At 34.5% G+C, this 25,756-nt stretch overlaps 4 protein-coding genes across 5 annotated transcripts; 3 read left to right on the forward strand and 1 right to left on the reverse strand.

The window, feature by feature from the left end:
- The first annotated feature begins 155 nt into the window (after positions 1-155).
- On the forward strand, positions 156-7,232 carry LOC132700913 (eclosion hormone). 2 transcript variants are annotated; one of them, XM_060668500.1, is made up of 3 exons: positions 156-188; positions 2,869-2,955; positions 6,793-7,232. In XM_060668500.1, the coding sequence occupies exons 2-3, from the start codon at positions 2,871-2,873 to the stop codon at positions 6,954-6,956; spliced, it is 249 nt and encodes an 82-aa protein (XP_060524483.1). In that variant the 5' UTR covers positions 156-188; positions 2,869-2,870; the 3' UTR covers positions 6,957-7,232. The 2 variants fall into 2 exon arrangements, with proteins under 2 accessions (XP_060524483.1, XP_060524482.1); XM_060668499.1 differs by lacking the exon at positions 156-188 and having other exon boundaries at positions 2,739-2,955.
- A 1,199-nt stretch (positions 7,233-8,431) lies between these two features.
- Positions 8,432-12,628, forward strand: LOC132701242 (uncharacterized). Its single transcript, XM_060669025.1, has 2 exons — positions 8,432-8,754; positions 12,350-12,628. Exons 1-2 carry the CDS (start codon positions 8,621-8,623, stop codon positions 12,606-12,608), a joined length of 393 nt encoding a protein of 130 aa, XP_060525008.1. The 5' UTR covers positions 8,432-8,620; the 3' UTR covers positions 12,609-12,628.
- A 128-nt stretch (positions 12,629-12,756) lies between these two features.
- Positions 12,757-19,089, forward strand: LOC132701240 (glycine receptor subunit alpha-2). Its single transcript, XM_060669023.1, is given in 11 exon segments — positions 12,757-12,938; positions 15,713-15,807; positions 15,857-15,899; positions 15,901-15,948; positions 17,634-17,788; positions 17,846-18,001; positions 18,059-18,196; positions 18,244-18,473; positions 18,531-18,656; positions 18,785-18,892; positions 18,952-19,089. Coding segments are annotated over 11 exon segments (1,266 nt in total). The 5' UTR covers positions 12,757-12,909.
- Positions 19,090-19,114: 25 nt separating this feature from the next.
- LOC132701241 (hematopoietically-expressed homeobox protein hhex-like) lies at positions 19,115-24,462 on the reverse strand. The gene is made up of 3 exons (XM_060669024.1): positions 24,071-24,462; positions 20,693-20,937; positions 19,115-19,241 (listed from the first exon to the last, which is right to left on the reverse strand). Exons 1-3 carry the CDS (start codon positions 24,357-24,359, stop codon positions 19,170-19,172), a joined length of 606 nt encoding a protein of 201 aa, XP_060525007.1. The 5' UTR covers positions 24,360-24,462; the 3' UTR covers positions 19,115-19,169.
- Positions 24,463-25,756: the final 1,294 nt, after the last annotated feature.

Here is a 25,756-nt window from a genome sequence, read left to right on the forward strand (position 1 = left end):
CATCACTACGAGCCTTTTCTGCTTAAAATGAATGTATCCTTCTTATCTTATAATCAAATTTTGCCATTCCATTTTCTCATCAAGTTGCCAGCGGGTAGTCTAAAAGGATGTCTGTATAAAATCTTCAGTTCCCGACCCATTTTATTATTTTGTCTCCACCGTCTGTCCAAACGATTGATCAAAGCTGGGTAAGTAACCTTTTATGTCCATACGCTCTTTAATTGATCCTGGAAACAATTTCAAAAATGATTTCTGCCAATTATTTCACTCAAACAAATATTGAGTGTTTGTAAAAATCCGCGAACATGTGACGTCATAATTCAGTAATTATAATTATATAGTATATGTATGTCTGTTCATGTTTAATTCTACCAGCTTCTTTTTACTGATTTTAACCACCCTAATTACACAGAAAAGATACCGGTTCGCGTTAAAACTATTAATTAGCAAAATTAAAAGGAGTCGAATCATTTGACGCGAAGGCCGTAAGAAAGGGGAATCACTGGCAATGCGTATTATATTTTAATTATAATGCAAATCACTTCCGAATAATCGCGTGCTACAAAACCAGTTTGTGCGGACACACGTTTCCTTCTACGGTACTTCCGGTTTCTTTTATTTAGGCATGTGTACAAAATGAGCAACATGTCTGTTCCATGTAATCACAGAAAACATAGTTTTATTGACAGTAGCATAATGATGTTGCGCCTGCAGTAAATTACACCTAATGTAATTAAATAAACAAAATCCGAAAAAAATTATACAATGTTGCATATATTATTCATATTTTCAATTTAGTTTTTGTTATTTCGCATGATGCATCTGCAAATTTTGTATATGCATATTTTTGTATATAAACTTAATTTGTAATACTTGGAGTAAACAGAGTTTCTGAAAAAATGCTTATTTCTATTATGAATTGGCAGAGTAGAGATCATTATTATGAAAACTTCAATTTTCAAAAGCAGATTCTAAATTTGATTTCACACGGACCACAAAAATCTTGAGCCTGATCTGCAGATAGTCGCCGCGTTCGCCCTTATTTTTTAGCGCAAGAAAGTCGCGCGTTCATTATATACGGAAACAAAACTGGCGAGATAAGAATAGAACCGCGGAAATAAACCGGGCATCCGGATCTCGCATTACCGGCCTTCGGTAACCAGTCTATTGTAAAAAAATTGACAGCAAATTATTTCGGATTCCACTTAACCGAGCGTCCGCATTGTAAGGTTCACGATTTATGCGAGCGGACAACTCGATCGCACCACGGATCTATTATTTTTATAATAGTATTGGTAAGGTGACGTCACAATCGTTTTAAACTCTTTTGCTTTCTGTTCTATGACAATTGATGTCAATGCAATCGAATATAAACAATCATAACAACAAATATTTATGTGATAAGAGAATGAGGCAAATCTATAATAGAATGGGGATTGTCTTTCTCTTGCTACATAAGTGGGAGAATGGGGTTTCGTTTTTTTCAATACTGACACAGCTATTCTTAGTTAACTTATTATTAATCAAACCTTTTCAAAGATCAGCGAAGAAAAGGCATACAAACTGACATACATACAAATTTTAAATAATTTAAATCTTTCTTACGATAACCTAATGATTAGAAAATTCATTGGTTAGAACGTAAGAATATTTATTGTGTCAGGACTATTATTTAAAAAAAAACTTAATGTACACACGGATTTACCTAAGTACATTTAACCATTTTTTAATTTCTTGAAAAAATATACATTACCATGTTATACACATGATAAAATCAAATTATCAGTTTATTACAATATATATTATTATGATTATTATAAAACATATACATCACATCCACCTAGCTCAAAGAAGGATACATGATAAAATGGTTTCACAAAGTATCCGCTAACAGAAGATTTACTTCCGAAAACCTAAAAAGGAGAAATATTGAGGAATAATATATAGAGTAGCACTTAGACATAATATTTCTTGGAGATACCTACATTTGATGAAACAATTCAAGGTATTCGAATATACACAACCATAACAAATTATATTTGCCATAATCATGGAATTCATGATACACTATATAATATGATGACATAATTGATAGTTGGATCCACCCAAATAATAATCGACGACGGCAGAGTACTCGGATAGTAATGACCAAGGCAAAAACTGTCAATATTTTCTGAGATTGTAGAAATTGTGGTTCTTAGTTTTTGGCGGCTGCTTTTAGGGTTTTGATTGTGTTATTGATTATATCCAAAGATTAACAACCGCAAATAGGATTTTATTCCCCATAGTTAGTAATATAATAAATACACTTGTCCATATTCATTTCATTTGTCATTTTATTTGTTTGTTTTGTCGTTTTAAGTGAGTATTTCATTAAATTTAAACCGAGTGTGACGTCATTAGCGTGATATTGTTAACTAATAACATTAGTTACGTCACAGGAATATTCACTAACGTTTAAAATCACCCATACATTCACTAATTATTCAGATTTGCGATATATTTACGATTTACACGAACTCATGCGCCTCTAGCGGTAGTTTAAAAAGCTAGCGTGACGTCAGCGCAGTTCCGGCATTTTTAAAACGGACAAACCGGATCAATGGCGGGAAAATTTCCGTCGCGTTTAGGCGTGACCAGTCCGCACCTGTCCCAAAACGTTTCTTTGTCTTAAAATGGTTTAAAAAGTTGACTTTCGCTAGCGAGTGGTTAGTTAGTTATTTAGCACGTGTCTCGGCGATAACGCGCCTATAATCCGATCCGATCCCAATTCATAATTATTTTTTTTACTCAATCGGATCGCGGATTCAAAAATATAGGTGCGCGCGCATTTTTTTTAAATTCTCGCTTTGTTTCTTTTTTGCACAGAAATGGTGTGCGCCAGGACTATCCTCCTCGTATCCGTAGTTCTGATGGTTTCCGTCGCGGCGCTGGCCGCGAACGCCAACGACGTCGGTAAGCCCAAAAACTAAGAGTCTGGCTATCACACCCTGAGCAACTACGACGGTAGTCGAGGGCAGATAAATTTGAAGAATTGAACTGGGGTGGCTTTTACTTGATGAAAATCCATTTATCAAAATAAATAAGAACTAAAAGTTCAGATTTTCACGAAATTATATATTTTTACATGACAATTGTTTGGACAACACCATGTCTTTATCAAATGTAAATCTTACAAACTACCTGCTACTATATATACCGAAAAATGACCCTAAAATCTTAATTAATGTTGTGAGAATTTAAGTTCAATAAAGGAGAGGTATTTACATTTAATTGATCGTTAAGCATTACATTTGAATGTGTCATTTTTATAATCTCCATGCCATCCAATAAATTTAATTTTCTACTTTTTGTAGCTGTATGTAAAATATCAAAATTGTCGTCAAAAATGTGGTTTTCTGTGTTTAAGTGTGTAGCATAATTAGAATTTAGACTATTGTTTGTAAACGCTCTTTTATGTTCGTTAATGCGTTTCTTGAAGGATCTACCTGTTTGTCCAATATAAATTTTACGACAAGATCCGCATTTCAACCTGTAGACACCTGATTTTTGAGATTTTGGACTCTTCGTTTTATTGTTTTTTAAAAATTTTCTTATTGTGTTGTTAGTTGTGAAAGCTATTTTTAATCCACATTTTGACAAATGTTTCGAAACTCTTTCGCTAGGTTCTCCTATGCTACTCTCGACAGAAAATTACAACAAAGAACTTAATATCATTAAACAAATTGCTCTGAATAACGGCTACAATCCGTCCATTATGGATTAAAAATTATAAATAAAAAACAAATCCAGACAACAGTAAACTCTATTTATCCGAAACCTAATACAGAACACGAACAATTTAAAACAATTACACATACATAGGAGAACCTAGTGAAAAACCTTCAAAACATTTGTCAAAATGTGGTTTAAAAATCGCTTTTACAACTAACAGCACAATAGAAATTTTTTTAAAAAACAATAAATCGAAATGTCCAAAATCTCAAAAATCAGGTGACTACAGGTGGACATGCGGATTTTGTCCTAAAATTTATATTGGACAAACAGGTAGATCCTTTAAGAAACGCATTAACGAACATAAAAGAGCGTTTAAAAACAGTCTAGATTCTAATTATGCTACACACTTAAACACAGAAAAACACATTTTTGACGACAATTTTGATATTTTACATACAGCCACAAAAAGTAGAAAATTAAATTTATTGGAAGCCATGGAGATTAACAAAATGAGACATTCAAATGTATTGCTTAACGATCAATTAGATTTAAATGCCTCTCCTTTATTGAACTTAAATTCTCACTGCAACATTAATTAAGGTTTTATGGTCATTTTTCGGTGTACGAGGGGGTACCCATAAAAAACCGGAATTGAATTTCCGCTCGCAGAGCTTGTATAGTACACCTTTCTGCCGCTAGGTTGTGGGTAGTACAACTTATTGCGAGTTCAACGCCACCTTCGTTTTAAATTTAACTTGTTTTGTTCACTTGCAGTGCCATTTTTTGTTAACGCTGTTTTTTTGTTATTTCGTTTTTTCCAAAGTTTAAAAGAACAACGTGCAGCTGTGAAATTTTGTTTTCTGCTCGGTAAAAGTGCTTCTGAAACTGTTTCAATGTTAAAAACAGCTTATAAAGACGATGCGATGGGAAAAACTCAAGTGAACTGCTCGAATCGACGAAAATATTGAAAAGATTCGAGAGTTTGTGCTCACAGACCGTCGACAGACAATTGAACAATTATCAAAGATTAGTGGGTTGTCTTGGAGCACGTTTCAGCGAATTTTAACCGAAGATTTGGGAATGAAAAGAGTTGCTGCCAAGTTTATTCCTCGTGTTCTGACTGACATGCAAAAAGAACATCGTGTTGAAACATGTCGTGCTTTGAATCAACAGCTTGAAACGAATCCAGATTTTCTTTCAAAGATCATTACTGGTGACGAGTCATGATGCTATGGTTACGATCCAGAAACGAAGCAATAGTCCAGCCAATGGAAGACGTCACTGTCTCCCCTTCCAAAAAATGTCGTCAGCTCAAATCAAACATCAAAACGATGCTGATTTGCTTTTTCGACATCAACGGCGTAGTTCATGCAGAGTTCGTTCCACTAGGTGAGACCGTTAATCAAGCTTTTTATCTGGAAGTTTGCGCAACAGTATTCGACAAAAAAGACCCGATTTGTGGCGGACAGGGGACTGGTTCTTTCACCACGATAATGCACCTGCATACACACCCATTTCTGTTAAGCAGTTTTTTTGATAAAAATGCCATGGTTCCTCTGCCCCATGCACCTTACTCGCCTGATCTCGCTCCGTGTGACTTCTTATTTCCCCGTATGAAAAGGGACATGAAAGGACAGCGATTTGACAACATTGAAGAGGTCAAGAAAAAAACGAGGGATGAGCTGTCGGCTATAGCCAAAGATGAATATAAAAAATATTTCGAACAGTAGAAGCACCGCTGGGACAAATGTATTAGTTAAGGTCGTTCTGTGATGATTGCGGTTTTTTTTGGGTACCCCCTCGTATATAGTAGCAGGTAGTTTGTAAATATTACATTTGATAAAGACACGGTGTTGTCGAAACAATTGTCATGCAAAATATATAATTTTGATAAACTTGAAGGTCTATGCACCTAGAGGGTGGACCAAACAAGTTGTTTTCTTATGAGAAACTCGCACAACTCTGCAAACGCTGGCCGTTAGAGGGCGTTTGTGAAAGCTTCAAAAATTGCTACGTCACTTTTTTTTTTAACTAAGTTAAATTTGGAAAAAAAGTTCTAAACAACTTTTTATGTGCAATTCGAAACTGTCACGCGAGTTGGCTTTCCGTTTGAGCGGGTTGTATATTTGTTGTTGTATATTTTTACATATTTGAAAATAGTCTGAAATTACTTTCTCCTATATTATTCTCCACTATTATCTTTTGCATCTAAAAAAAATATCAAACTAAAGTTCAGGATCAAACTCTTGACTGGAACCTTCGGCACTGTACTAACACACAATAACGCGTTTTACCACAAACCGAAACTCAATTTTACGTACTCAACGCGCGTTTCGCCAACCAAGTTGGCATCTTCAGGAGAAGATTAAAACTAAACTTAATAGAACAATCTTCTCCTGAAGATGCGAACTTGGTTTTCGAAATGCGCGTCGAGTACTTGTGTCTGAATTGCCTATATTTTGTTCCAAACGCAAAATCTACCCACTTCATTGGGTTCTAATGGCGTTAAAGTTTGAGAAACTCTTCGAATTGATACTTCTAGTAACTCTTTAGTGGTTGTATTCCCCCTATATGCAAAACCTTTGCTGGTCATCTTTCCAGCACCTCAAATCTTTTGTTTAAAAAATTAGGAACAATTCTTCCATTGTGCAATGATGTGCCATCTTGTTGGAAATATACATAAAGTATATCAGAAATATACAGAGTGCTCGTCGTAATTGGAATACCCTGTATTAATTTTTTTCCTTTAACTTATTTATGAAAATAAAAATCCATATCCTTTGAGACTTTTTTGAAAATATTTCATTAAACTGTAAACTCTTCAAATAAGATAACAAAGAAAACGACTTGTTTGGCCCATTTTGTACAGTAGCTGACTGGGTTGATGTAATATAGTGCCAGAAAAGGTAAGGAATATTATACCATTTGTAGGTAAAGTTATCAGTTGTCTTGGCCGTAAAACACATTGATTTTAATTATACGTTTTTGTTCGGGTTGTGACGGTTAAATTCTACCAGCCAAAACTCTCCTCACGTTAGTAACTGAAAGTCAATATTGTCTCGTTCTTTTTCACAGGTGTCTGTATACGAAACTGCGCGCAGTGCAAGAAAATGTTCGGCGCGTACTTCGAAGGACAGCTATGCGCAGACACCTGCGTCAAGTTCAAGGGCAAAATCATACCGGACTGTGAGGATATCGCTTCCATCGCCCCTTTTCTTAGCAAATTCGGCAACTATTAACGCGAATGGGACGCCATCTTTTCGTCAGCGGTCCAATATCGCACTCGACCTAGTTCATTCCAGCTTCAGCTTCAGATTGCAACGTTGGCCAGATACTTCAGGGGTTTTATTTACATCGCAGATTCAATTAGTTAACGAATCACAGCGTTTTTTTGATTTTCAAGATGTCGCTCGGCAATTTCCATCCGACTCGTAGTTTGTATAAGTGATTTTTTTTTTGCTGACCATTGCGTGATTTTATCTGTGATTTCGTAAACTATATTCGTCTATAGGTATTTATTGAAGCATTTCGTATAAATATAAAATATTGTATAAGATTTGCGTATTTATTAGTCTTAAAAATCAAACTCGAAAACCTTCATTCGTTAATCGGAGCAACGATTCGCGTTTCTTGGTCGCAGTTGCCAAATGGTGCGACTTTTCTACATTACTGCGATTAGACCACCAGTTCTTGTAATAACGGGAACGTTCTGGCGGTTCCTTTGGGTAATTAGACAAATACTCTGAAAAGGAAACTCCGAAATTAATCACGCAGATATCAACATTAATAAAAAAAACCCAGATAGAGAATAATAATACTAATGTATTGTGATTTTTAATTCTTGCACAACATTGTAAACAAAATTATTTACATACTTACATTTGAACAGATGAAGTCTAACTTAAGATCTTGATCTCAGTTACTGAACATGAACCATTTTTCGAATATCACAATAATATTGGTAGAACAATAATTTATTTAGGACAGATACTTTTGTAATTCCAACAAATGGAGCTTAATTTTGGTTTCAACTAGATTCAAAATATTTATTATAATTAGAGAAGCACTAAGAACACGGTTGATGGTACCTTAGAAGTTCACGGCGAACGGTACATTGGATTGTTCCGAAAATTTGGTTAGTTTCATAAGCGGCGATGCTCTATCTATTAAAAATATTTTTAACCCTGCGGTGTTGCCGGTTCTCCGAAAAAGTAGCATCAACATTGACATTTTAGAAGAGAAATTTCGATATACCGTTCGCCGTGAACGTCTAAGGTACCTTCAATCGTGAAACACCCCGTATACGATACATATATGAAAAACAGGTTGCCTTAGAATACAACACCGCGTGCCAAATCAAAAACATGGTACCCTATATTGGAGCACTAAATTCCCTTTAAAATAAAACACATTACATTGTCTGAAATAAAAAATCGGCGCACTATTTAAAAAAAATATATAGACGTAGAGGGAAAAAACCTTTAAAATCACTAGTTTTTGAATTATTCAAATAAATAAATTTAGGCGATTTTCAAAAATATCGAGTATCTCACACACGAAATTTGACAACATTGCGAAATAAACTTCAAAACGACACCGAAAAAGGTGCCATTTCTCTGTTACAAGGCGTAGCATTAGCAGACTCAGGAATAGCTATTTAGTATAGATTAAACAATTCTTCAACCAATTTCTATATTCGCGCATATATTTTGTAAAAAGTCAAATAGCCGTAAAGCAGCTTAAATTCGAAAATTCTCTGGTAATACGAATTGTTAAAAGAACTAGTTGATATCGAGCAAGCCGTGAGACGCCTGGCGGAGAAACGTCAAAATCAGACCGAACGTCAGGCCGTCGAACGCGATTCGCACGGGTGTATTCGTCGAGACGCGAAACGTCCACTTCTATGACGTCCGATTTGGACCCGAACGCTCCAGTTTTTACCCCGCCTCCGAAAAACTTAAGCAACCTGCTCAAATGTGTACTTTCTTCGCCGTCGTCAGCGTCGAGTTCGTCGACGCCGGAGCCGCAATGTTCCAGGTAAGTTAGCGGTTATTTTTTTGACCGCTCGTTCGAGTAGTGCTTGTGAGAGGACTGCGAAACATATTGAAAAGAAAAACAAACGTTGTTTTTACAAATCGCAGACGCGTGTCAAATTAAATGACGTTATATTTAAATGAGGAGCAATTGTCAAGGTATGGTCTGTTCATAGATATAAGAAAGTGACCAATTGCTTTTGAATGGGATTATCCAAGGGTGGTCATTAACATAAAATGCAACAAGATTATTACCTAAAGTTTCGGAATTTAAATTCAGGTTAAATTGTGGTCCGTAATAGAAAATAATTTTATACCTACCTGTGTTTAATATTCTTTGGTTTGGTATACTACTTAGTTTAAGTTTATTAGTAATTATTCCTATTTCCTGTGTAATACAGCGTGTGTTGAATCGTGTGCGAACTATGAAAAATATGTGCGAGTCTAGTGTATCTCAGGAGATGATCCCGCCGTAACTAGAATCCTCGATTTCCTCAATTCTGAAAAACTGTCAAAATCCAGAAAGAATTTCAGATTTAGTCATTTATTCAGATCGTTCTAATTCACACTGCCTCCGTTACTGCCACATCCCGGGTCAGTCTGTCAGCCATCTCAGTACCGAGATTGACAAAATTACTATCTGCCAGTTTGATCAATGTTTCTCGGCAGACAAGTTGCAATCGTGGGTAAGAAATTTGACAGCCCCTGGAAATATACAGGGTGTTTCAAAACAAACTCGAAAACCTTAAAGTGGTGCATCCTTGTTAAAAATAAAGTTTTGTTATATATATGTTTGGCAAAAAGCGAACCATATCTTAAACACGAAAATCGAATAACATAGAACAACAATATGTTACGAAAACACAAGCTCTACATTTTTTAAATGATTTAATTAGACTACCCGCTTTATTCTTCTTAATGAAATTGATAGAAAAACTTACGCAATGATATGGAAAAAAGGTTTTTCCATATATGGGTTTATTAGAAACTTTTTCGTCTGCTTGTACTAATATTCATGAATTGTCTTCTAAACAATTACATTTGATAATAACTAATTTTTTATCTATTTTCGTTCTTAAAATAGAAAACAAATACGTTATTTTTTTTCTTTATTTTTCCGCATTTATTTCGAATCACCCTGTAGATGTGCTTATCCGAGTATCCTCTATTAAGTGTATGGTGAGAACACCTCAATATCGCATAAAATCTTTGCTTGAGACAGATCAAAGGTATTTTTGTTTCTCCAATATATTACTCTGCACATTCACATTGTATTTCGTAGATACCTTTATGTCGTCCCGGATTTGTATACAGTCTTAAATTTTGAGCTATTCGACTGATCTTTTTTGCGATTCCCTTCACTTATGGGATCACCATTTCTGTTACTTTCCTTTTACAATTTGATAATATTTTGTCGATACATTTTTGAGTGTAGCCGTTATGAAAAAAAAAACTGCTTAATTATGATTCCTAGTTTGGTTGCTTCAGAATGGTTACACTCAAAATTTAAATACTGATTGATATGTGTAGATTTCCCGATAGAGCCATTATTTCTACTTACTAGGACATCTTCTATCTAAACCGTTAATTTAATGGATGTAAAGATTAAGGTGGTTGAGAAACAAATCCTCACTGTCCATCGGTTCCATTACAGAAGTGGCTGGTTTGAGTGGAACATTATCTTTGTGGATTTTTGGAAGTCTATAAAGATGTGGTGGTTTAGTATGGTTTAGTATGCGTATGTTCTAATATTTTCCGGAATATGGCGTCTGCACTTATGCAGTGCTCGATGGATTCTTCCCGCCTGTAGAAAGTGTTTCGTCGATTTCGTGGTAGTATTCCTATACAGCCATGATGACTGTGATGTTGCCCTTGCTCTCTGTTAGAATCTTGATGTTTTATGTCTTTGGTGGCTGATTGTTCCTCTTTGGTCGTATTCTTCTGCTCTCCAAAACAGTTCTAATTTTCCATCGCAATTCATCTATTTCCTAAAAAATAGGCTTTCTGGAAAAACCCCGCTTGAAATGACGAAGTGATTGATTTGATTTTAAATCTAATTTAAAACTAACCAAAACTCAGAGAAATCTTGCACCTGCCATACATGAAGTGCGTTATGATAATCAAGGTTACCTCATGATTATTCATGCTAATAAAGCCCGAACGAGATGTGGAATCTGCCACAACCACACAATTTACGTTTGTAATAAGTGTAATGTGCATACTTCATCTTTTTTAAAATATGACCAAAAATGAAACCGGGTGTTACCAGTGGCGCGCTCACTCACCATAAAATATTATGCCTTTTTTTGATATCAAATTAGGATCTATTTGGAAAACAATCTACTTGTAGGGTTTTTCCGTCGAATTTGAACTTTCTTTTTAATTTTTATGTATAAATTATATGTTACATCTTATGTGGCCCAAAACATTATTTAATGTTTTTTCCCAATGGTTCGTTTACGCATCAGTATTTTTTTGTATGTTTCGAGTTTTTTTTTTTGACACATGTAATGTATTGTTAAGTGCAACAAAATAAATAATTTCAGAACAAAGAAGGATTTTTTTATTTTTTTTATGCTTGGGATAATATGGGTTAAATTAAGTGCGTCTTCCAAATTATAGTTTTCCTGCCTATGTGTATTAATAAACACTCGACCATCAGATACACGACGATTAGGAAACCTTTTACGATACTCTTGTACCACCTCTACGGCTCTGCCATTGCCAAAGCCGTATACAAAACGAATATCTGCAAATTTTCTATTTGAAACTCCATCAGATTTGAATAGCTTATTTTTCATCAACAATCAACCTTCTTTAAAATGTAATATTATAGTTTATATTAGAATAATTAGCTTTACAGTTGATAATTTCATTTGTCTTTCGTTAATAAAAGGATTTATAAGAACAATCCAAGTAAAAACAATTTTTTACCAACAATAAACAAAATCGAACGCTGTTGAATAATTGCCATTTAATTTTTATTTACCCAGCAACACAAACAAATGAAACGCGTCATTAACTTCCAAGGCTTACTAATGATTATCTATCAAGAAACTTCAGATTTCTGCAGTCCAAATTACGAAAATTACCTGAAAACACTGAAGACAATCCAATAATAAGTTTTAGATCGTTAAATAAATAGTTTAATAACTGTACCAAATTTTATTTAAACATATTTACGTGTTTCGAAAGTATTTACAAAAAATCGCCATCGACTCTTCAAATTTAACACCCTGTATGTTTAAAACAAAAACGTTTTGGACCCTAGTTTATATGACCTTTTATCCTTATGTTGGGTCCCAGAATACGTGGTTAAATTATTGACGTCTAATTAAAAGTTCATAACGCTCACGTTAAACAATTTTTTTCCCGTCTTGTCCCAAAAAAATTTTTTTTAGAAGCTTTGCCAAAATTTGGGTAAGTTTAGTTAAAGTTAGTCAAAAATAAATCGACTCAATGGTTAAAAGTCACAAAAAATAGTAAAAAGCTTAAGTGGCCCGCCTCCCCTATGCCAATTTTATCCATACTATCGACTCGCGTTTAGTATAGTCGCGGTTCGTTAACTAGGTTCTTTCATCCGGTTCTTCGTTTCGCAGATATTCTAGGAAATCTGCGAGGCAGCAGGCGCTGAACGCTACCTCGACCCCGAGACCGATTCTCGGGGCTAAACTCCCGTTTCCCAGACCGATATTGGGCAGGAAAGAGGACGACACGAGAGACGAGGCCGAGGAGTATATCGGTAAAGAATTCAGGAACATGAACCGTCGATTCCGGAGGGTGAGACTGGAAGACGACGAAGAGAACAAAGAGAATCGCGACAATCGCGATAATCGGAAGACGGAAACTTTCGTTTAAAATACCGCTTCCTCAATTTATTGTGGGTTTAATAATAATTATAATGCGTTTGTAATCTAAAATGAGTTTTCGTTAGCAACGGTTCTGCCGGTAAGTATATACTACAGTCGCGTCGTATTTAAGACGCGAGTTTACGCGAACAATTGACTAATCCTAATGGCCGGATAATTACCCTCTTCCCTTTTAAATTTTTCGTTGACAATTTCCGACCCGGTCGTTTCGGGTTTGAAAAAGTTCGCGACCGCACGCGAAGGTACGTGGAAATCGTCGCGTTTTCTGGAAATCGTAGTCGAAAACAGAAATGTCGGCTAGATTGGCGGTACTGGTCTTGTAAGTCTTCAAATTTGCTTTACTTCACCGTTTAGCACAAGCGATTTTTTTGTATTTTTAATATATATTTTTTTTAATTGTTTTTTTCTCATCAAAAATTGCATCGTCAAATTCGCTGTTTTAAAAAACTGGCCATTTCACATTAGCACGTAAAATATCATCATCGTCTAAAATATTACAAATTGAAAAGTTTCGAGAAATCTTTTAATTTAATGAAAAATTTATTGACAACTATTCAGAATATTTATTTATTTATTTAATTTATTTTATATATTTCCAAAGTTTTATAAGATACGAAGTAAAGGAAAAATCGTACTAATTTCACATAGTTTTCTTTTGCATTCAGAATTATTCTCAACACCAAATGGGCAATAATACGAGTTATCATTTATTTATTTCATTTATTGCCATTTTTTTTATTGTTAATATTTTTAGAAAAATTGTTTTTTCTTATCAAAAATTGCATCGTTAAATTCGCCGTTTTAAAAAACACACTTCAACGTATTTCACATTAGCAAGTAAAGTAAGATCATTGTCATAAAAAATATTACAAACTGAAACTGTTTCATTCATCAAATGCTACTAGTTTCGAGGAATCTTTTATAATTTACTGAAATATTTATTGACGACTATTCAGAACACCAAATTTGCAATCATACTATATACTAATTATTTATTTTATATATTTCCAAAATTTTTTAAGATACGAAGCAAAGGCAAAATACTAATTTCACATCCAGTTTTGTTTCATTCACAATTATTCACAACACCAATTTGGCAATAATACTACTTATCATTTATGTATTCTATTTATTTCCATTTGACTTAGCTTTAGCATTTTTTTAATTTTTAATATTTTTTCGAAAATTATTTTTTACTCATCAAAAATTGCATCGTCATATCAGACTTTTTAAAAAACTGGCCATTTCACATTAGCAAGTAAAACATCATCGTCATCATCGTAATACAAACTGAATTTAATTGAATTAAAAATTTATTGCTAACTATTCAGAATACCAAGTTTGCAATAACATTATATACTAGTTATTTATTTCTAAAGTTTTGTAAGATACAAAGCAAAGGAAAAATCACACTAATTTCACATCCAGTTTCCCAAATTTGCAATAATACTAGTTATCATTTATTTATTTCATTTATTGCCATTTCACTTACCAGAAAAGTTTAACATTCAATCGAAAATGTTTTCGCTGCAACGAAGCAAAGGAAGAATCATACGAATTCAACCATTCAGTTTTCTTTCCTCGCAGCCATTAACAACAAAGCAATTGAAATACGATTTGTCATTTTATTTATTTTGTTTATTTTCCTTCATTAATTCATTGGAAAATGTTCTCGCTTCAAAAAAGCACAGGAAAAAATCATACTAATTTCACCTCCTTATGAGCAACACTAGGTTTGAAATAAAACTAGTGATGATTTAATTATTTTATTTATTTCCATTTCACTAACAAGCTATGTATAGGAATTGTTATGATCGAATCTACGATAAGAAAGTAATATATTAAAGTGCCATAAATATTAGATATTGTTAACAAATAAAAAATTTAAAAATTGTAAGCATTAGTATTGGGGTAGTATTAATATTATTTTATGGTATTGATGGAAAGTCTTGTAAGTCTTTCCAACGAAACAGATTATAATAATAATTAAGAAAAAAAATAAAAATAAAAATTCCTTTAATACCAACATGCACGAAAATACCCGTTTTATTCAAATTGCAAGATATAATTTCCCCATAAAAGTTTGATTAACATAATCATAATATTAATTAACGCTAGGAAGAAAGGGCAAATACAAGGGCAAAGGGAAATGGTGGTTTTGAAAATACATTCTATCACTGCGATTTTTAAACAAATAAATGAAATTTCGATAGTCATGAAAAAAAGTTGATCGTACTTTAGTTAAAAGTGTATTAATTATATTTCACTCAGCTCGTCATAACCTCGAAATGGATTCCAACAGAAATAGATTTTAGATTAAATTTACTTTTTTGTCTAACAGTTCGACGCCTCTATATTTCCTTGCTTTGTCTCGCAAGTTTGTCCTTATATTCTAACATTTAACATACCCCTTTTTTTTGGAATTTTGTTAATATTTTTGGGATTTCGAGAGATTTTTAATTTGAGGCGAAGATTTAGATGCGTTGGTGGTGGTTTTAACCAACTTAAGTCTAGTAGGAAAGTCAAGCCTCAGCAAAACATATGTTTTTATAAAATCGCACGTGTTTAGCACACCTGTCTAAAAAAAAACATTTAAAATTCATTATTTATTCTAATAAAAATTGCATTTTTCTCGACACCGTGCAAGCCCTATGCAATTAAAACATGATTACCATTATCAAACAAACACGAATGAAACCAGCCGTTGTTCAGCTTGTCTTTCCTGACTGAATACGTTGACGTTTAGTGGGTTGGTCACACAAAAGTCACCAAATTTCTCCCCAGAATTGGAACTTGCAGTCAAGAAAAATGGCTTGGACCGGTAAAAATTGCAACTAATGTGTAACCCGAAGGTGAACTTCCTCTCGAAGTGAAATCATTAATCAGTAATCTGTCTTTGGCAGATTCATCAAAATTAAAAGTAACCAAAACACTCACACGAAGATTCAGTTCGTAAAAATTGCTTGCAACAATTGACTGGGTGACAACCAGCTTTATTTTAGTCAAAATGCTGTATTGCACTAATGAAACAAAAATAACTGCTTATTTGTTCGGTATAACGAAACAGTCTTTACTGGCAACAACGCGTTTTAGATCAGTGGCGTTCTGCGGGGCCCTGGTTCCTAAACCCAGGAACCCGGATAATCAAAATCTGACCAAGAACATTATCCCGGAAGATTACATCAGAGGTACGCTAGTCCTTATAAGCATTCACTTTTAAGCATACTACATTTCTAGAAATTCGTCCACCCACTTTAAGAGGCGAGCCCATTTTTGTCAATTAGAGTTGTCGACATTAACTCCATAAACGTGGAAGACATGGACTTTAGGTAATGTTAGCTGTCGAAGTATCTGATACGACAATTTGCGATAAACCTAAATATAAAACAAGAGTGGATATTTAAGGTATTTGGTAATTATTTCTAGAACCATTAAGAATTTTAATACATTCGTATTAATAAAAATAGGCTTGTAATTAAATGCATTAAAGAACGAAATAAAATACAGGGTGTGCCACTTAAAAATACTAATGAAAGCTGATTTGGTGTGCCACTTAAAAATACTAATGAAAGCTGATTTAAAAGTAGCCATCTTTGTAACCAAATAGCTGGAACAAAACAGATCAAATTTTTACCAAGCGTGCAAAACGATCTTTTCATATTTTTTATTTATTGCTTCTGATGTTAAAGCAAACAAAAATATTTTGGCGCGTAAGATAGAACACCAAAACGAACCTAAAATTTACAAATATAAAATTTATGACGTCACACTTTTGTGGACCGCGCTGTATATTTTAAGATATGCATTAACCCACATCCTTCCACTTTTTTTCTACCGTGTAAGTAAGAATCTGAATGTCTGTTGCACTAATGCAGGACCCAGTATAAATATCAAAAATTTTTGAAAAAATTTTATGCAAACAGCTATTTAACTATTGCATTGTTAATAATGTCATACCCGAGTGTCAATGTGGGTTTAGGCAATATTTCAGTACTTCGGCTGGTTTAACAGACGATATAATTTCCGCTATTGATAAAAGAATGCACACAACGCTCATACTATTGGATTTTTCAAGGGCTTTTGATGACGTTAATCATTCACTTCTATTAGCAAAACTTGAATATTATGGACTTTCACAACAGTCGATTGATCTGGTAACATCCTACTTTTCTAACAGATTTCAAAAAATTGTGTGTAGCGGCGTGGTTTCAGAGCGAGTTCAGATTTTGTCAGGTGTTCCGCAGGGCTCTATCCTCGGGCCTCTGTTTTTCATTATTACACAGCTTTTCACTTTAATCACTCTGATTACGAAAATGCATCCAGGTTATATGAGTTACAGATATATGAGTTACTTGTTTTTTTTTGTTACATGTAATTTTCTTTTTCTCCTATATAGATTCTTGTGAAAGAATAATATTGTAGCTCCCAGTTTCTGTCAGTGTATATAGTTGTTTTTTTTTATTTATCTTAAGTTATATATTAAATATTATATATATATATATATATATATATATATATATATATATATATATATATATATATATATATATATATATATATATATATATATATATATATATATATATATATATATATATATATATATATATATATATATATATATATATATATATATATATATATATATATATATATATATATATATATATATATATATATATATATATATATATATATATATATATATATATATATATATATATATATATATATATATATATATATATATATATATATATATATATATATATATATATATATATATATTACAACATTATATTTAAATTTTCTCATATAATTTAAAAAAAAACATTGTGCAATAATTCGACGATTGTATTATATTGTGAACATGTATATGTTTTTTTTTTATTTGACTAATAAAAAAAGCTGTTTATTATTGTTATTATTATATTTGGTTATATGTCTTTATATCGGAAAGCTATATTTTCGTTTCGCTAATAGTTAAATGGCTCCTAAATCGTATTTTTAAAAGAATGGACATGTTTTTGAAACAACAATGGACGGACGCCCGCATAAGGATCCCGGAAGAGATGTTTGAGTACGGTGACGACTCGGTCACGTTTCCGTCTCAGTTCTTCGACAGCCTCTGGCAGCCAGACCTCTATTTCCTCAACTCTAAAGTAGTAGGTAAACTGTAGGTTGACTGCGACGCCGCGACGTCAATTTACGAAAACGTAATCGCAGAAATTGCGACGCTGACGCACAAATTTTCCTCCGTCACCCTCTACCGGAACAAAACGATTAGGTATTCCGCTAGGATGCACGCCATAGTGGCTTGCCAGATGGAGTTCCAGCACTACCCGATGGACACCCAGATCTGTCCCATCAGCGTGGAAAGTTGTGAGTACGTTTCGGCATTCGGAATAGCGAAAAATACCGTGTTGGTCCCCTTTTCAGTCTCCTACAGCAATCGGAAGATGATCCTCAGGTGGTCCGGGGCAGGGGTGACGATCAGTCCCGAGCTGAAGCTTCTGCAGTACAACATTTTGCCCCTCCACCTCCAAGAAACGCATTCCTATACCAGTGAAAAGAATGGTACTATCAGATAGAGTTGTCACATCTTACTTGTCTTTTATTTTTAGGTAACTTCTCGAGATTGGTGGTCTACTTCCGATTCGAGCGCCAAATAGGTCACCATCTGATCCAGACGTTTGCGCCGTCGACTCTAGTCGTCGTGCTGTCCTGGTTTAGCTTTTGGTTGGACCTGGATGCGATTCCGGCCAGAGTGACGCTCCTAGTGACGTGTTTGTTAACCCTGGTAACCATGTTCACCGGCCTGAGGTCGGATATTCCAGCCGTCGCCTATGTCAAGGTGCGATGACGTAGACCTGCGCGCTTGCGCTTACCTTTTAGGCATGCTTTTGCGCAGGCCCTCGATCTGTGGATGGCTGGATGCATGGTCTCAGTGTTCGCTACCCTCGGAGAGTTCGTCATCGTCAAGGTTCTGCGTGGGAAGTATCTACAGCTCAAGGAAAAGGAAACCCAACTGGCAATGGTGACTATGGATTTGTTGGGTTATGGGCAAATCATGTGTAATTAATTTTTAAAATTCAAGTTTTTCATTCAAACTGTCACTATATTCCAAAGCTTTATATCCTAATGATGCAGAAATTTGTTTTTAAGAAAACGGCAGTTACGCCATGGACCGGAGCTGATGGAAAAAGCAAGAGCAATATGGTCGGGTACCCAAGAGTCGGCAAGAAAGGGTTGATAACGGTCTATTGGAAAACTGTAAGTCGTAAAAGAAATGACCAAATTCTATTCGCCTACCTACGGTTTTTCGGTTCTAGAGGCAGGGAAAAGAGAAAATTATGTGGAAGGAGATCGACAGGGTGTCGAGGATAATTTTCCCGTCTTTATTTTTCATGTTTTCGGCCATGTACTGGTCCATATTGATAACGGGCAGCAGAGACATAGGCGAAAATTAAAACCACGATTCTTAATATAAAAGTCGTTTTATTTCTAAACTTATGCATATTTACAAAGGCGTTTGAGGTTAGGTGATCGGTTAATCGAGGCTGTTAGGACAGCCGTTGTTCCTTCGCCATTTGGCCCTGCGATTTTGAAACCAAGTTTTCACCTGGAATTAAAAAAAAATGAGGCACTGCATATTCTGTTTGTGTCAAAACTACGCAAGAGCTTGAGCGAGTTTTCTTTGAATTGGCTTTGGCAACATTGTACAATTTTTACAAAAGAAGAAGAAATTCAGAGTCATTATTTAAAGAAATTATCTGAAAATAAGATTATTAGTGAAAGGTAATATTAAAAAACTGTAAAATAGATGGTGTTGTTCACCTTATGAAATGTATTTTCTTTTGTAGATATCGGATAAAACTGGAGATGGTTTAGATCAATATATTTGTGACATGGATAGTTAAGACTATTCAATTAATGAAGTTCCAACAGTCAATGTGGGTGTACTTTGAATCTGGATTTGTTTTTTGTTTAATAAATGATTTTTATTAAAAACGAATCATTTTGTGGACATTGACGATTATCATAAATTGAAACGTTAATGCTTTTTTAAAAACGAGGGACAAGTATATTTGAAAATGGATCATATCAAGGGCAGATTCAAATATTTGTGAATTGCGATTTTGTTATATGGTTGGGGAAAATATTCTTGAAAGAAGGAATTTATCCAAATTGAGAATTTGGGCATGAAAATCCAAAAAAATGCTACTCAATACCATGCTGAAGTTTTCAATGTTTCTTGGTATTGTAACTAATGTTCTGATTCAAAATAGATTTTTAAAAATTATAATCTATGTGTAATGGTTCAAATTTGAAAACAATATTAATTTTTTAAAATAGGCATTTTAATGGTATAAATTTTGAAATGATATGCCAAATATTTAAAGTGTTAATTCAATCTTTATTGGTTTCTAATGGTTAATGTTGCGGTACTCGTAATAGGAACATCATGTTTTCAAATATTAACAAATGAACCATGCCATATTCAAACCCAGTATAATATTTCCATTTAAAGCATTAAAGCATTAAAGCATATGGCGGTTTTAATATTTTTTGTTTCAAATCTTTAATTTTTTTGACTGCAAAACTAAACTGTTCCAATTTTAGAGTCAACTCATCCATCGCTAACTCCGCTTGAGTAGGTTTTCCAGTAGGTTGATCTTTATGGATTTAGTTTTTCTTAGTTGTTTGTGCTTTCGAATAGCTGGCACCGCAAAAAAATTACGCGATCAAATTAATATTAAATTTAAAATAATATATTACTATACTAATGAAAAAGAATGTTTTTATACAATACCTACCAAGTGTTAAGGAAAGCAAAATATCAAAACTTAATAAGCATTTATATTTATCGTTATTTACTTCGTTTGTTAGCCCAGTCATATTGAATTTCAGTTGACAGAACCTTGGATTGGCTAATTGCCCGTGGCATTTGACAGAAGCAGGTTTAACCTCAACTCAGCGGAAAACTACCTGGTGTTTTTCAACAACAGTTGCCACACTTGTTTCTTTCATGTATTTTATCGAAATGATCAACATGTAGATCTCTTTACTGACCTGTCTGTCCGTGAGTTTGAGCGCGTGCGCCAAAACTTTCCTGTCGTCGGGGCTGAGATACTTTTGAGACGAGAACTTGTTCTCCAACGCCTTCGTCTGGCTGTTGGAAAACCGGACCTGGTTTCTCCGTTTCGAGTAGTACGTGTGGGCAGAGAAATTTTGAAAGAGGGCGCAGCCGTATGAAGGGTGGGGGTAAATCTTGTCCGGGTACAGGAAGGGCTCCGTGAAGGCGTGGGGTGAAATCGCTACGAAAGTTTACTAATGTGGGTCTAAAATTATGACAGTTTTTTGTTTAGTTATTGCAGAAGCATTCACATAATTTTAAAGTAAAGTTAGGTTACACACAGGTGATCGGAAATAACGAAGAATGGATGTAGTTTTGCTTTGGACTCTTAGAGCTTAGGTTTCAGTTTAAATATTTAAAAATCCTAACCCCAAAAATCAATTCGGTAGGAAAAATTCCTGGATTTTACATATGCGTCGCGATAACAGCAAAAACATATTTTTCACAAAGCAAAATAATCCGATTTTGAAATAAAAATGAAAAGGAATCTATTAATAACGTATCGTGGCAATTTGAGACCGTTCACGTACGTTTCTTTGATCTGGGCCTTTGTTGAAATAATAACGCTTAATACGGATTTAATTGCGAAAACATATTTATCAAACGGGGAACGGCACCATGACAGGTTTATTGCATTTTTGGCATCGGCTAACAACCACGCTTGTTGGGTGATCGATTGGTGGTTTAAACAGCGCGCATTTACCTTATTAAAAGGTAATTTAGGATCATAATCAAACGATATAGGATTAGGGAACAAACACGACTAGCACGATTGTTATTGTTAATTGATATGGTAGTTACCAAAGAATGTACACCGGATGTAAGCAAACGCAGGTTTTAAATAAACAGACGGAAGACTTTTTATTTGAAAAATCGCTCGAAAACAACTATCTAAGAAATTTTGCGGCGTAGAACATTGAACTCAAACTATGGGTGTAACGTAGGCTTTGATTGTTTTCGTCGGGTTTGCTGTCAATTTTGCGGTAAACAATTCCGAAATTTTGACTAGAAAATTGATTTCAAAAACAATTCCGTGAGAAATATAGCTATACGCAGTTTCGGGTAGGTTCCTTTTAGCTCAAATGTTGTTATAGGGATTGATTACATCGATTAATTTCCAACTCGTCAGGTGGATTAAAAAATAAGTGTGGGTATGTTCCATTGTTCTTATTTTGAACAACAGCATCCACTTTAATATGAATTTGTTTGGTCTCTGCATGCGTATCGTTATGTTAAGATGTTTAGAACGAGGAGTGGACAATTTTACACTTTCCAATTAAGCAGATGCATCATAGAAATGTTTTTTTTTTTTTTAAATCAATAGACTGCCTAAAAACCGGACTGCTGGACATTTTAATAATTGCATTTACTCACTGAAGTTCTATTTATTGCAACTTCCAAACATCTCAAAAATTAGTGACTTTGTTTAAAGAAGTGAGTGATGTCATTTTCTGAGTGGTTTGAGTTGAATTCGTGTACAATTTATAGCGCCGCATTCTCGTTTAAAGAGAGCAAATCCGTAACATAGTAATGAATGGGATATTGATCACGTAAAAATAAGACTTTTTTTTTTTATATCAACACTGGTGTTTGATTCTGCTCGTTTCGCACCTACAGAGTGTTTTTTTGATTTACTGTAAATTTATCGAAGACGACTACAGCAAAAAAGAGTTTGGACAACTTGACCACTATCGTGGCTATCGGCTATTGCGGCAATACTTTTCTGAAAGGAAACTGCGCGCCACTGACTTTTTTTCTTTGATAGCAAAATTAAGAAGTGCGTATTACAAGCTACCTCTTGATCCTTTGTCGATTTTCATTACTATTAATTAAAACCTAATCCGCGAAAACTCTAATATGATGTGTTGCAGTGATAGCCCATGCAGTCTATGCGCACGTTACTGGTCAAGTTGTCCAAGCTCATTTCATAGTAAAATATAAATAATAATAAAATAAAAATAATAAAAGTTTTAATAATTTTGAACCGCCAAATTTTATTGGAATTTCTGCAGTCGTATTGGATAAAGAAAATTTAAGATTAATATTCATAATGGCGTACCTGTAAGTATTAATCAAATATGGGCTGCACTAAGTTACGCGATGGTTTTTTTTTAATATAAGGCGTTGGACACGTTACTAATATCAAAAAAATTGTGTGCTCATATTTAGAGTATGCATCAGAGAGAGAAAACAATATTTTTTCTACTATCTGTTCTTTCTTATCTACTGTAATATAAATCACAAAACAATTTTTCGCCCAAAAATCCACGTTTTAATTAGGTATTTTCTTTGTGAAAATAAAATAAAATTTGAAATTTTTCGAAATTGCGCAAAATATGGTAAACTGCAGAAATTAGAAAATTCTAACCAACTTTTCAAATAAGTAAGAAAACTGTTGTGTGTGTCGGTTTGGAAACATAGGAAATAGTGACACAACATAGTTCGGCTAAAGTTAATTAATTAAATATTATAGTGGCCCTACTACGGTAAAAACTGATGCGCCACAGGCATTACCTTTCTTTAATGACGTCATTTTTCGTTATTTTTCCTTAATATTTGTCAACTGACACAGACAAAAAATCTCGTTTGTCTTTCAGATTATATTCGTCAAAATTGATATTGAGTTGTTGTGACCCTTTACAACTTTTAACTTTTGCAAGACACCGCGAAGATATTCTCAGTTTTGAATATGTTGGCTTTTTTTCAATTGCAAAAAAAATCAAGCTAAAAATGGCAGCTTCAAATACAACACAACTTAGCTATGCAAAAATCATAAATAGCACTGTATACGTTTAGGTTAGGGATCATTGCTAAAATATAAATAATATAAGAAATACGTTATTCGAAACCAGTGTGACCTTATTTCAGAAAGGTAATATGCCAACTGTAGATATTTTCATACAACGTAAACAGCAATTTCTACACTGCCACAAAAATGCCGAACGATCTGTCAGCGGCCATGTTGTTTGTTGAATTCCGCAAGGCAATTGGTTAAAAACACGACTTTAATTCTCGCGCATGCGCATGTCGTTCTCAAAATTTTTTTCATCGGCATATTCAGGGCCTCTATATTTCCACTAGCTGTATGGGTTAAAGAAATACAAGTATTTGGATGGCACGGACGTTCTTAAGTGGGTAAGTAAATATATATAATACAAATAAAAAATGTATTAAATAAAACTAACCACGGCTGATTAAGGTAAGGTTTTTTTTTTCGCTAGCTATATTTTCATGCAGATATTTTAATGCGCTTAGTTCGAATTTTAATTTTGTTCCACGTAATAAAACTTCGACCAGAATTCGCTAACGCTTACCGTTTTCGGACACGGGGAACACAGCGTTGCAAAAACTCCCGGCGGCACTACCGTGGTGGATACTTCGTATCAGCAAACCGTCCATCGAGTTCTTCGACAGCGCCACGTCGTAGTAGGGATAGGCGATGCAATCCCTGCCCGAGAAAATGTCTTCCGCGCTACCTTCGAATGCGGGCGAGTTTTCTTCCGCGCTTATGGTCGGGTTCTCGTCTTTGGTACTGTCCGGTATCGCGTTTTCCCTTTTTTCGACTTTGTCTTCTTTCAGTATGTCAGCGATTCGGAAAGACATGGTGAGCGGCGTCGTGTCTCTACGTTTTTGCCGCTGCCAAAGTATATCGTAAATTCTCCGAAATCGGGCAATTGGTGTAATCTTGATTGATACTGATATACGATCCGTTGCCCGTGGAAAATGGGTACCCGAAAACCGCCGGATTACGACACGTTTAATGATTTTTATTGGGATGTCGTAAACCGACTATATACGCTATCGAATCTCGCGTATTGTTTAATTATTATTATGTCGATGTAATATGTGTCGTCTCGTTTTGGTCATTATCGCGAAACTATTGTTTCCGTTTTGTAAACGATAAAGAACCGCAAGTGGTAATTGCTGAACGCAGAAGGTAAAATACCTAATCGAAATTCCATCAGCTCCTTATTGCTATCCGGGTAATTTGTTCTCAGTTTTGTGTTTGGTTAACCCTGGTGCAAAAGGCCGGTATTCGGTATTATTTACAGGCATATACCATGACCAGAAATATTGTGTTTTTACAACCGACCCCCATGATTAACTTTGCATACTATTTATTACTTCAAAACCTCATCACCTTATAGAACACCCTGCCGAGCAGACCCTTACCCCTAAGCATTCCAGGGCCGTCCTAGGAATCTATCTACGTACACTAACAAGCAGGATATAAGTATGTTTTTAATCTCTTTGGCCGAGCAATTCTTGAAACTTGTACATAAAAACATTAGTACAAAGTAACAATTTATTACGTTCTATTTCATTACATTTCTACGTAGTATCATTATTAATGTACAAAACATTAATTATAATAATATCGATGTATCAGTTACTTCAAAAATCGCCACTATCTAGTTCAATGATCGACTCCGCCACTAATCGTCCTCTATAAAGATTTTCTTCTTTTATTACCCGTTCTTCCCAGCTAGAGCAGTACTGATATTTTAGCTACCTCTTGCCGAATTATGTTTATGGTACTATCATTAAATTTTGGTTTGAACTCAGATCAAATCATCTTCAGGTCTTCATTTCAGGAGATGTTATGACAGTTTTTAAATTACGAGGGCACTTTCGAAAGTTTAATTTGTGAAAGTATATTTAACACTGTCTGGGAGCACATCAACGTTTAGAAGGCAATGGAAAGGCGGATCTTTTAGCAAATAATTTCGCCAGTAAATTATATACTAACTGAATCCGAAGAGGGGGAATTATGTGCAAATGAGCAGGAAAATATATCAGTGGCCTCTTAGACAAACATCATTGGTCGCACTGTGCTAACCTCCCGACAGTCTCCAACCAGAAGACCAAAAGAAGCCTGACCAGTACAGGGAAATTACAATACTAATATTTTTTATTGGATTCTGTGGTGGAGCATTGCACACGGCGCTTTAACCTCTGTTCGCTCCCGACAGAATCCTATGTATTCGTCCCAAAAAGTT

The sequence above is a fragment of the Cylas formicarius genome, unplaced genomic scaffold, assembly GCF_029955315.1.
Source record: "Cylas formicarius isolate icCylForm1 unplaced genomic scaffold, icCylForm1.1 PGA_scaffold_4__25_contigs__length_36172078, whole genome shotgun sequence".
In the NCBI taxonomy this organism is placed as follows: Eukaryota; Metazoa; Arthropoda; class Insecta; order Coleoptera; family Brentidae; genus Cylas; species Cylas formicarius.